At 41.6% G+C, this 12851-nt stretch overlaps 1 protein-coding gene across 1 annotated transcript; it reads right to left on the bottom strand.

The window, feature by feature from the left end:
* Positions 1-10634: 10634 nt before the first annotated feature.
* On the bottom strand, positions 10635-11417 carry LOC310859862 (uncharacterized protein; the record flags this gene model as incomplete). The annotated part of the gene is made up of 2 exons (XM_083766629.1): positions 10635-10713; positions 10801-11417. The coding sequence occupies 2 exons, from the start codon at positions 11415-11417 to the stop codon at positions 10635-10637; spliced, it is 696 nt and encodes a 231-aa protein (XP_083622755.1).
* Positions 11418-12851: the final 1434 nt, after the last annotated feature.

Raw genomic sequence — 12851 nt, 5'->3', positions numbered from 1 at the left:
GAGAGAGGAGGGAGAGATGCATTTGTCTGTTAGTTATTGTGCGTGGCTGTCAATAGAGGGCAGTGTGTGACCATGTGGGTCAAACAGCAGACAGGCTGCTAGCATAGCATGCTGTCTGCTGCTGCTAGTGGAGATTTAAACAAAGAGGGTTAATATCAATCAGCGTGTGCGTAAACACACTCATAAGTCACTTGAGTAATGAAGCGAGGGTGAGTCAGCGGTTTCTCCCTGCTGCAGCCACCCACAGGGACAGTGCCGTCTCCAGGCACACATAGGGGGGCATACTTTTTTCCAAAGGGGGCACTTCATTTTTCAAACCCCCCTATGCATAACAAATTGTCGCCTATTAACAAAGTGATGCTTGAAAAAGGCGAAAAAGGCTACAATAAGCAGCACCAACAACAAACAAAGAAATACGAATATGTTGAGCATTATAATGTCTTCTGCATGCATGTATTACCCCTTGTATTTCTATTAAGTATTCAATTAATTTGAACATGTATATATTTACAATAATCATGGAGAACTTATAGATTTAACATTTGTAAAACATTAAAATAGTGGTAGGGTAGGGTACTGGCCAATCTGGACTGGAGGGGCACAAAATTCAATCTGGGGGCGCAATGCCCCCCTGTAGAGACGGCACTGTGCAGTGTGTGTGTGTTAATGTGCATGCGTGAGTGAGTGAGTGCAGGTTTCTACTCAACGCAACAAAATAATGTCTTCCTCTCTTCCACCGTGCACACGCACGCACACATGCGCGAGCCCAGCCTGAGCTTTACCAGGTTATGATCAAACGCCAGAGCTTCTTCCCGCAGCCCAGAAATTAATGTTCAGATTATTAAGTATCTGAGGTCATCAAGTCATACACTTCCAGAGTTAAAACAGCGACTACAGACCATTTCACACGGCGGCCAATTGTTAAAATGGCGCTTCATGAATATGGTCTATAGCTGCCCCTGCCAGCGATTTCAAGTGTTTACTCTTTATTTATTATTATATACCTTTAAAGACCTATAGAATATTTTTCTCCACAACAATCCACCCACTGTGCTGCTACTGGACACAAACAAATGTTCCATGTGACAGAGCAGTCAAAGTTGAACAAGAGTTGCTCTATGGTAGAAATCGGTCAACAATACAAATTATGCATTTTGTGGGTATCCATAAAAGCGTAATTTATTTTTAAGGAGTGGCCCCTAGACCCCCACCAAATGACCTGAACTACTTAATATTCACCAAGACCAGACCTCCCACCACAGAAATCAATTAATACCTTCGCAACCACTATACTGTTTAACTGGCAATGACGTGATTGGCGTGATTTCTTTTCCAATGTCGATTCCTGCCATTGACGTGATTGACGTTTGTTTTTCTTTCTTTCAGAATGGTCTCACTAATATCTACCGTCGCTAGGCAATGCTCGGCTTGGTGTATTTCCCTGGGCCAAGATGGCCGCTGCATAGACTGCTGTAATGGCCACGATCTTTAGCTGCATTTTTCTCTGAATTGAGGCTCAGATTGGGGTGATTGAACAGAACGGCGATGTTAGGAGCTCATTAAAAATATCTGCGCTACCTCACGGTTACAATATTAACGCTTCTGATGAAAATGAAAGTTAACGATCTGCATATTAGTTATGGCATGCATCCCATTATGGGCCGACCCACGGGTTGAGAACCACTGGCCTAAATCGCAAACAAACGTAAGACGCAAATGTTTTATTTTTTATAGACTGTATAATATATTTATTCTTCCCATTTTTGGTGAAATGGCCCAATCCGTTGTTTTGCCACAAGCTGCCTTGTGATGTGGTGTCGGGTACAAACACTTACAGCGGGGTCACTTTCTCCCGAGCAGCGAGCGAGTGAGCGCTGTAGTGCTGGGCGGCAGCCCAGAGGAGATCTGAGAGTGCCGTTCCCTGTGAAAAGGAACACTGCTCGCTCCCCAGAGCGCTTCCAGAAGGAAGCCGTCTTCCCACTTACTGTACCATCGCTGCCAGGCGGGGGGGAAACCTTGTATGTCTATATAAACCCTTACTTTTCAGGAAATGGAGAGAAACCAAAAACTGTGTTTCCATGAATCCAACTAGACCGGTGCCCGGCTGTATAGAGCACAGAGTCGCTACCGATGGAAGTTGGAGATGCATGCCCCACCCAGCTATGCAATACCTGTTGTACCCGTGTCAGACTGCCTGTTCCACCCATCTGTCTGTGTCAATTTATGCCCATATATGGAGATGTCTGTATCTCTCTCTCTCTCTGTCCCTTTATTCCTATGGAGTTCTGTTGTGATGTCATAGAACAGGCCAGCTCCATAGAGCTATAGGGGTCCAGAGCATGCGGGCAGAGGCTTTTGTGCTGGTTGGACAACTGGCGAGTAAAAGTAAAAAAGAAAAATAAGAAGACAACAAAAAAAAACACACAAAAAAAAACAACACACAAAATGTATGCTCACACATATTATGAAGTCTGCACACATGATCTAGTAGGGCATAAGCGGTTAAGCTAAGGGCCATAGCGGTTGCGGAGGTGTTCGGCGGGCTGACCAGGAGGGAATCGGTAGTGGGGCACTCTATAACTCTATAACCCCAACACCTGAGTTATATCCCTTTATTGATCCTGCAAGGGAACTCCTGGTGCCAGAGACAGCACAGCAGTTTAAGTTAAAGGTACAATTAAATTAAGTGTAATTATTTAGGTATGGTCACAAGCCACAACACACCGTGAACGCCACACATTGAGCTTGTAGGTCAATATGTTCGCACACTTTTTGACCTCAGACTCTCTCTCTCTCTCTCCCCTTGTCTCTTTTTCTCCATCTCGCACGCACACACGCACGCACAGAGCGAATATATGCGTACAAAGAAAGAAACAATGAAATGTTAGAATAATATAATCAGTTGAAAGACAAAGCCCTACTGTGCTTTAAGGTTTAAATTATTCATAGATATCTCAGGGATATGCCATATGGTGGATACTTTAATAAAGTTGACCTCATCTTTATGCTAAAATGGTGCAATGTTGTGAAGCAGAACATTTAGGTAACAGTATTTGACACCAACTGTAGCCTACTTAATGCAATAAGTTTGAGTGTCAGTGATTTTGGATTGTGCCTGCATGTGGTGGGAAGTAACCAAGTACATTTGGACATCTGAAGTGTCCCCCCCCCGAAAGAGACAATAATGGATTCTTTAACCAAAGTAGCAGATCCACAAGCTCAAAATGTAAAGCTCTTAACTCCATATTTTAACCTTGTGTGTTCTAATTTCGAAATTAACACCCTACTTGGTCATACTACAGTGCCACCCAAAAGCATCAAAGATATAGCAGATCTACAGGCTCGAAACGCTGCACAAAGTTAATGTGCTACTTTTTGTTTCTACCAGCTGCGAAGCTGGCTGGTCTACAATCTGTCAGGTTGGTAGTAGCCTCGGAAACCCAGACGTTTTATTTCCTGGAAGAAAGAAAAGTCTGGGTCCCGGTCCACTTCCAACCGGCATACGGGTGGGAGTGAACCTAGAGTGCAGATGGGCGTCGCTCCAAATGGGGTGACGTCAGTCTTCTACCTGGTGAACAACAGGGGAGGCGCTGTTTTCCCGAATATTTGACGATGGGATTCTCAGATTGCCGGCGGAGAGGTCCAAAATGTTCGGAATTCCCAGAAAAAATGTCCACGAAAATCTTCATGGGGGCCGAAAGGGGCCCTAGGATTCTTCATGGGGGCCATGGCCCTGTGGCCCCCACAGACTCTACGTCGCTGGTAGCAGCCTTATTAGCCTAGTAATTTTTTGGGAGAACGATAACTACAAGTCTACAACTATCGAGGACAACTATTTGGAGACATGGCTGAACCCACCACTCCATCAAAATCCATCACGAACTTGTGCAGACTCTGCGGAGATAAATACAGCGATAAAAGAAACAAACACAATTTATTTATTAAGAATGTCAAGCAGGACTACACAGTTGTATTAGAAGAACTCACTGGAACATCAGTGACAAGCGACGATGTGTTAAAGGCTGTATGCCAGACGTGCCGCAGTAAATTAGTAAAGTATCGGCGATGTAAAGAAGCGGTTACAAAACTTGGCGACGAGATAAAATAATTGGATCGAAGGTACAAAACAGTCAAACGGTGCGCCAAGCCCACACCAGAAAAAGAGGTGAGTAAGATGAAATCCAAGCAACAGTGTTTTCTCTTGTGTAATTCCATTAGCATACTTTAATGTGCTTGTCTTTGTAATGTTAATATTATTCAATCAGGTCCCAGAGTGTGGGTCGGCTGGGTCCCGTGACCGTCAAAGAAAAAAAATATTTAGACTGGAAAATCCTGCAAGCCCTTTAAGACGAAGTCTTTTCATTGATAAAGATGTACCAAAGTGTACAACTAGTTTGCTGATGGTGAGTAGCTATGTTAATATAGCCTAATGACAATATATTCATTTTCATTTGAGTATTAGGCTATGTAGAGAACGTTACAATTATCATCATATCATTGTATCAAGTTGTACATAAGCACGTGAATATTCATTCAATTATATTAAATTATATTTTTATATTTTTATTTACAGATTGGTGAACAGATTGTCTTCATATGGTGTGAAGTTTGAATTTTTATTATTAACTAGGCTAGCATTTCACCTCTTCCAAATCTTTCCTCATCCCAAACCCCTGCTTTATCTTAAATATTTGCATTCCCCCAAACGCTTTCTTTAAATTAAATCTTTTTACATAATTGTGCTTTGACTTTTTAACCACTTGAATGTAGCATGAACCCTCGCTGAAAATTACAGATCCACAAGCTCACAGCGCTTCTCATTATCTTGTGAGCTTGTACATTGGCATACATTATCATGAAGTAGTTATGGTGTTGAGGAAAAATAATACTGTATTCATATATGTTGCCATGTTCCTATAGCCATCTTCTTCTGTATCAATGAGGACATCACAATGGGAAGAGCTCCAGCATAGCAGTGCATCCCCAAAGCACTCCCTCAGTCCAACTTTGCCTTCATTTGGAGCGGTGAGGAAAACATAATCTGTACACCTTTTTAAATTCAAGGAAAACCTATTATGATATCATTATGACATCCTTTTGTCCATAGTCCCCCTTTTAAAATACATAATACATTTGTTAATAATGTCTTTACTGTATGTGTCAAATAAGTAAGATATTACATTAGCTTTAAGCCTTGTAATAGCTTTGGACATCCTGATAAACAGTGCTCAACAACAATGAGTTACAACTATAACATTTCACACAGAAATAATTAATTGACATGTTCTATCTACAAACCCCAGTCAATCGGCCTAATATACTATTAATACAGTCACTAATGTAAAATGCTGTGGCTTAGCCCCTTAACCCTGCTGTATCTTTTCATAGAGATAAGCATCTTTAAAACCCTGGTGACCCCCCCCCCCCCCCCCTTTGGTGACCATTGACCATTGTTGTTGATGGGCACTAACAAAAATATTTGACCGTATAACCGGGAACATTTTCCTTTGATAGTAAAGTATTCCGGACAGTGACCAAGTCCTACCACAATCCTCTTAATTGACAAGAGCATACGGTACCTATTATGGGGAGAACATTCAAGAGAAATAGCTCAAAACTCATATCAGCTCACGTGTTTGTACATTGGCTGTTTTCAATGTATAGATGTAATGTAGGGCATAAACAAGGTTGCCTTTAGTTAGATTTGCCATTTTGGAATTGTTTAGTCTCGTTTGTTGATTCAATTTTACTGTGGCTGTTTTCATATTGCTGTAGATATCAGTTGCCAACATGACTTCAAATTGGGAAGCACGTCAGACTAGCCCGACCAGCCCTTCACCGCGGGTACAAGCTCTGACATCACCCAAATCTCTTACCAGTGTCCAAGTTGTGAGTATCAAACAATTCAGCCTCAATGTCATTGTGTTGCTTCTCTCTAATACAATATACTGTCTTGTTATGATTATCAATGTCCTAAACTTGTACAAAGGTTGATCCTACCTACATGGCTTTGTTCCTCTCACACAGTCGGGGACAAAGTCAGATATTTTCAAAATCATACATTTATTGTAGAATGGAACAATGTTACAAGCCAATAGAGATGTAAATGTTATCGTGGCTGTGGCTTCTCCATGCGATTGTGGGGTTAACTGTTGGTTTGCACTCAGACCAGGGTGTCGTGATACTGTAACTACCTAAATCACCTGTGACCCACACCACACTTCCTGTACTTGTATTCCCCTCATATCTTATAGAGTCCATTTGCCACGATTCCTGCACCTATGGAGACCAGGTCCTTCACAACACCACTGCCACCACTGACCAAAATAATGACGCCTTCCACTGAAGGAATGGTGAGATGCACTTTTGTTTTGTTTTTGTCTGCACAGAGAAGACGTGATTTCTTTCTGTAATACTGTCTGTCAATATTCCCAATCACTATTCCTTTGTGATTTGATTTAAATTAGATCTTTTATCCATAATCTAATCGGTCCAAATAAGATACAAAATATCCTGGTATTACATCATTCAGTTCCAAATACAACTCTCCACACACGCATGCATGTGCGCACCCACACACACGGCACAGGCTGCCCATATACGATACTGATACCAATCTACATGGTTTTAGTACCAACATCTAACAGCCCACTGGCTTTGTTTTTTTCTACAGAAAGATGGTCATACTGCTAGGCCATGGCACACCTGTTTGGGATGTACATTAGGGCTTTTGACAATAAATGCATGCAGATATGGAATTGAATGACCCAAACCATAACCTGTATCCTATATTGCACTCTTCTGTTATAGACTTCCCTTTCCAGTAGGACTGAAAGTTGGGAGAGCCTAAGGTCAAATTCGCCACCACTGTCACAGCCTCCGACAACATCCAGGCCAGTCTCCAGTGAAGGAGCAGTGAGAAAGAAGAATTCAACTGCAGCCAGTTTGTCTGCACCAACAATTCAGGTTTGTAAACATTGCATTCTTCTATAGCAGCTCATACTATTATTTTATTATGAATTGATTTGATGTATTGTTTTTACATTAGGAGTGTCAACAAACACAGCAGGAGATGCAAACGGCTGACGTCCAAGAACCAAGTCACACAGTAGTTCCGTTCAGCAACACACTCACCAACACACTCTGGGCCAACAAAGCTATGTGAAACAAAGGTTTGTATGTTAGCTTTATTTTCAAGATAAAACATGGAAGAGCATGTGTCTTTGTTGTTTTATCCTTTTACCTGGAAAATTAGACTTGACTGAATAGTTTAGAATATTAGACAGAATGTATAAACAACAACATCTTACAGTGTTATGTCCTTGCAGTCTTGTTTCCATTTTGTCCCTATGCAATCACTTCATAATTAATATAACGATTAATATATAATTTTGTTTATTTTTCCATAGATTACTGTGAGAAATCGCTCCACACTCCGAAGCAGAATAATTCATGGACCATATGAGAAAGTTATTGACAATATACTCAGAAAACGAGAAAAACAAATACCACATGCAATTATGGCTGTACCTGGAATGTCTGACATGTTGGTTGAGGAGATACTGAAGAAAATCAACATGGAATGTCAGACATTGTCTAGTTTGAAATTAAATTCTAAATTGAGGCAGACCACCGTAAAGGCATTGAAAGAATTCAAATGGCTAGACGTTCTTTCTGAGTGGAGGCAAAAAGCTCCCACATACAAACGGTTCTTGGAAAGTGCTAGTAAAATCCCAAAGGACCCGCCCATCCCCAAAAGCCCTCTGAAACCACGTGCACTGCTATATCACAAGAGCAAAACATGCACAATGGCGATGGCTGGTGCAGCGCTACTCAGGGCAAGATGTCAGTCTATGTCAGCACCCATGTATCGAAATGCATTGGTCATGCGTCATGGAGGAGCAAAGAAAAGGTGTTTGGAACGCCTAGTGAAATTGGGTGTATGCGTGTCTCCTGGCAGAGTCCTTGAAAAAGTCAAAGACATTGCTAAGTCATGGGACAGCAACGTAATACAGTGGAAGGAAGATGTGTGCAAGTCATACATAGCAGCTCACCCACCTGCCGGAGAAGCTGGTGCTATGGATGGATGTGCGGCATCTGGCTCATCGCTTCTTCCCCAAGTTGAAAGGGTAAGATATTGCAAAATGTATGTATCACAATATTGAAATGTATTGTTTTGAATATGCGGAAATACTATTAACACACCCATTCTGTGCGGGAACCCCTTTTGTTGTTTTAAGCATTATGTCATACTTTAGCTATTGAAAAATAGCAGATCTACAAGCTCAAGCTTTTAGATCTGCTATTTTTTTTCATCTTAAAATGTTTTGTTCCAGGGACCCCCCAGTATCAAAACTTAGAGTTAAAAAGGTTCCATGTGAAGAAATATTCTGTATATTGAAATATTTGCACACATTTTCAAGCTCTATAAGCTCATATCGTGGCACTCTGTGCCATGCTACGAGCTTGCATTTTGGCCATTTTTAAACAGCTAAAGTATAATATAATGGTCAATGTGGTTGAACGCTATAGGTCTTAACCCATTTAGACCTGAGGTCGATTCTACAAATACCTTCTAAATCCTGAAAAACCCTGTGTTTCTATATCAGTCGTTCTCAAACATTTTCATGTCAAGGAACCTAAAAAATTTATGTAGGCCTATCGACCCCCATCTGTTGTTCCAGGGACCCTCCCAGAAGCAAAGATTAGAATTTAAAATGTCTTCTGTGAAAGAATATATGTTCATAAATGTGCATGTTTTCAAGTAGAGTGCCGCGCTATGAGCTTGTAGATCTGCTATTTTTCAATAGCTAAAGTATAATGCTTAAAACACCAACACAGGTTCCCGTCCTAAATGGGTTAATTTTTCTGGCATTATTTTATTTTGATTATCACATCACATTTTTCGATTCTCCCCACCCCACTTTTTTTGCAGGGACCTACAATGAGTTTGCCCATGCAATTCACAATAGACAATTTGGACCGCAGCGTCACACCACACACGATGACATCGGACAATCAGAGGAAAGACAATCACTGGATGATTATGTTGGCTAATCCAGAGAGAGTCAGTGCCGCCCATCTCCCTCAAGACACTCACAGGGATGTACGAGATGTTCCAATAACTGACATCATTCCAAACCAGGATGACAAACGGCACTTGAAAGAAGAGTTCAAGGAGCTGATTGGACGAGTGCTGGTGTCCCAACTTCCAGAATTCAGCCAATTTAAAGACAATGTCAAATTGTACATCCCTCATCTGTATTCTTCAACAATGGCCACAAAAACTGAGATCATACTGCTTGGACTTCTGGATTTTGATGAGAAGAAAGGGCCAGACATGGTAAAGACAATGAAGTACATTAATGACAAATATGTCCCTTATGTCCCTGTTCAGGAGGATGGAAGGACAGTCATGAAGCCAGCTGTTAATGTAATTTTAGCAGGAGACCAACTGACCAAGCAAAATTCAGATGTAGCCATAGGCGCACTGGGGAATACAAATGGTTCAGATGAAAGACAGAACGGCATTGTCACAGCAATAGCAGACTTTCACTGCAGCATGAACACCAATGATGTCATATTTAAAGACTACTACAACACCACCTCAAGCGGTGACCCGGGCACCTTGTTACATTTACGAAATACAATCAACAGAAGAAATGTATCAACATCTGCACTTGGTGACAAATACACAGCCAGCAACACATTTATCCAAGATGTTACAGATGCATCGATCATTGCGGCTGATCTACATTACTTTGCCATGGACACTATTGAAGACACACCCAAGAAAAACACAATACCTCCAACGTTCAGCTCAGATCAACAAAAACGGCAGTGGTTAGACAAACACCTAATTAACATGCTTGACACATACATTCTGAATGAAGAGATGGGGGCCACTGCTACAGATGATGATTGGGAGAAACATGTCGGAATGGCTAAAAAAAAGTCTAAATTGCCTATTTAGGGATTGCAAAGGCCTAACATTCAACACCCATGCCAAACTCAAAAAACATGTAGATGACACACATCAAGTCCTCATAAGCCATTGTGGAGAACCGGAAAGCACAGGAAAAGCTCAGGGCAACAAAAATAAAAATTCTGACAGGGTCTTCAATTACCACAGCGGGTTTTTGAAAGTAGCCTTACTTGAGAGAGATTTTCAGGACTCAATTAAGGAGGGGGATGGCCAAAGGACTTGCCGTCTTTGGAAATCAAAGATGCTGCATTTTAAACAGGCAGGCCGGCACAAATATAGTCTAAAGGCACTAAGACTGCAGTTAGACATATCTGCAATGCTAAGTCCAAATGTGTCACATAGGCTAATGTGGAACAGGACGGTCAATGTAAGTGGTATGGCAGGCAAGAACGTTGCATTGGACCTTAACTGTGAACACTATGTACAGTACACTAAAGAGCTGATGGACAAACAGGGGGCCAATCTTGAATTTGAAATAGCGCAGGTGATGAGCAGGAGCATTGGTGAGATGCAAATAATCATGGATCAATTTGACAAAGACTGTGGTGTGACTGGTGTCAGTCCAAAGTCGGGAAGGCACACTGCGGCAAACAAACAGTGTGACATAATTAAAATGGTTAAAATTCTCCACTTCTTTCGTGTATCATCCTCAAATGTCCAACTCAGTATCGAGTAGCCACGCCCTTGTCTCTGGTCCCACGTGGAAGAGGCCGGCCTCCGAAGGAGGTCTGTACAGGGGGCAGGTGTTGATTATGTGCTCGGCAGATTGCTCGGGCTCGCCGCATTCGCATGCTGCACTGTCCGCCAAGCCCCACCTCTTCATTGCTGATTTGAAGCAGCCGACTCCAGTGCGCAGGCGGTTCAGTAGGGTCCACTGCCGGCGCGGCAGGTCCTCTCCTTCAACGCCATCACCCGGGTCAAAGATGTAGTGGTGCATACGGGAGGGCCCTGCAGACTCCCACTCCTGCTTCCAAGATGCCGCCAGCCATGCGCTGGTGGATAAGTCCTCCGGGATGGAACGCAACATGTCTTGTGCCGCCTTGTTGTAAGGGTGGCGGGACCTGAGTCTGTTTGGGGGCTCTACCTCCACTGTAGTGCTGTGTAGGATGTGCCAGTCGTTTATTTTGGCTTTCCTTGCCAGCTTGATGGTAGCAGCCTCTCGTCGGAGGCCGGCCGGGGCAATTCCTGCAAGAACTGGCAGGTAGGAAACAGGGGTGGGCTTCAGGCAGCCAGTTATGGTTCGGAGCGAGTTGTTAATGACTGTGTCCACCTTTTGGACATGTGGGCTCCTACACCAGACTGGGGCACAGTATTCAGCTGCAGAGAAGACCAGGGCTTGGGTGGAGATCCGCAATGTGTTGGCGGAAGCTCCCCAGGTCGTACCAGCAAGGCGACGGATAAGTGAGACCCTTGATGAATTCTCCACGACCATGATGTATTCAGTGTCAAGCCTGGAAGGTCTTATGGCGCCTTCAAAAACCAAAGTGCCAATCCACTGCACAAATTAAAGGCAGGAAATGTTGTGCAATGGATCCTGGATAATAAAAAGAGATGTCACCAGCTACAGGAGGATCCATAACAAGTTTGGGTCTACAGATATTTCTCATGGCAAACATTCCCAAATTTTCTTTATCATTTGTTATTGTAAATAAAGTTTATAATTTTATACATTTAAAGATGTACTTGTTTTTGTTTTCTTCTTTTAAAAATCTGACAACTAAGAGTCCGTTACTGGCTTAAAAAATTATGAAACATGAAAACTTTGTACCTCTTCATATTACATATGTTGTAATTATACACATTGTGTTGAGAAGGGAGATTAAAATATCATTGGTTTCAACCACCATAGTTAATGTGCAAGCTTAGAAATTAACCACATTTGGGAAATTTAGTATCAGGACTCTATTGTGAACCGTTTAAATATGATTTAGATATATATAAGATAGATATATATAAGATATGTAATTATTCAGAAATCATAATCTTAAAGTATACCAGTACGCAATGGCAGTTTGAGAATCAATTCTTTCATTGTAGTTAGCCTGATGTTTTTAGGCTAAGTTATTTTTTTGTTCTTTCTACAACCCCAATCAATGATCATAATGTGCTTTTACTACAGAATGCCAACCAAAGTACATTCGATTATTAAACAAGTTTATTTAATACTTGTTGGTTGACTTATTTGTGGCATCTCTGTTCACAAATCACTTTTTAAAAGGTTGTGAACTCCATGACCTTTCATACAGCTGTGTTTGTCATAGCAGCTCTAAAGGGCCTTCCTTTGTTCAACCATCATGATGTAAGACACCCTGCTGTGTCTTTAACCCTGCTGTAGCTTCTCAGATAAGCATAGTTAAAGCTGGTGATAGACACTAATACAAATAATTGACCTTAGAACCCATAATGTACCATTTTCATTTTCAAATGTATAATCTTTTGAAAATAGCAGATCTATAATGACAATGTGTGCATTACATTGCATTGCTCGTAGATTGTTATAGTGAACAATACATTATATCAGTAAATGTTTTTGTTCCATGTAAACATTGCACCTATTCAGACATATGTTCTAATTATACATTTTGAATCAGGATTATATTGTGCACCATTACATATAATTATGTAATTAATCAGAAATCATACCCTTAAGGTATACCAGTCTGCAGTGGCAGTGGTTTCACAAACTGATGTGAGAATGTAGGGGTGTCCACTGTTCCTCTGAAGACCCATTGATTATGCTTGCAGCTATCAACACCAATTCTATTGTTACACAAATTGCAGCAGGAACAGACAGCAAACCGTAAACAAACCATAACAAATTAAGGCAGGCCTTGGAAGCCAGACAGACCTATTTAATAGGCTACAA

Source organism: Protomyctophum parallelum (genome assembly GCF_964188405.1).
Source record: "Protomyctophum parallelum genome assembly, chromosome: 6".
In the NCBI taxonomy this organism is placed as follows: domain Eukaryota; kingdom Metazoa; phylum Chordata; class Actinopteri; order Myctophiformes; family Myctophidae; genus Protomyctophum; species Protomyctophum parallelum.
The sequence above is the reverse complement of the archived record's forward strand: the minus strand, read 5'-3'. Positions and strand labels throughout refer to the sequence as shown.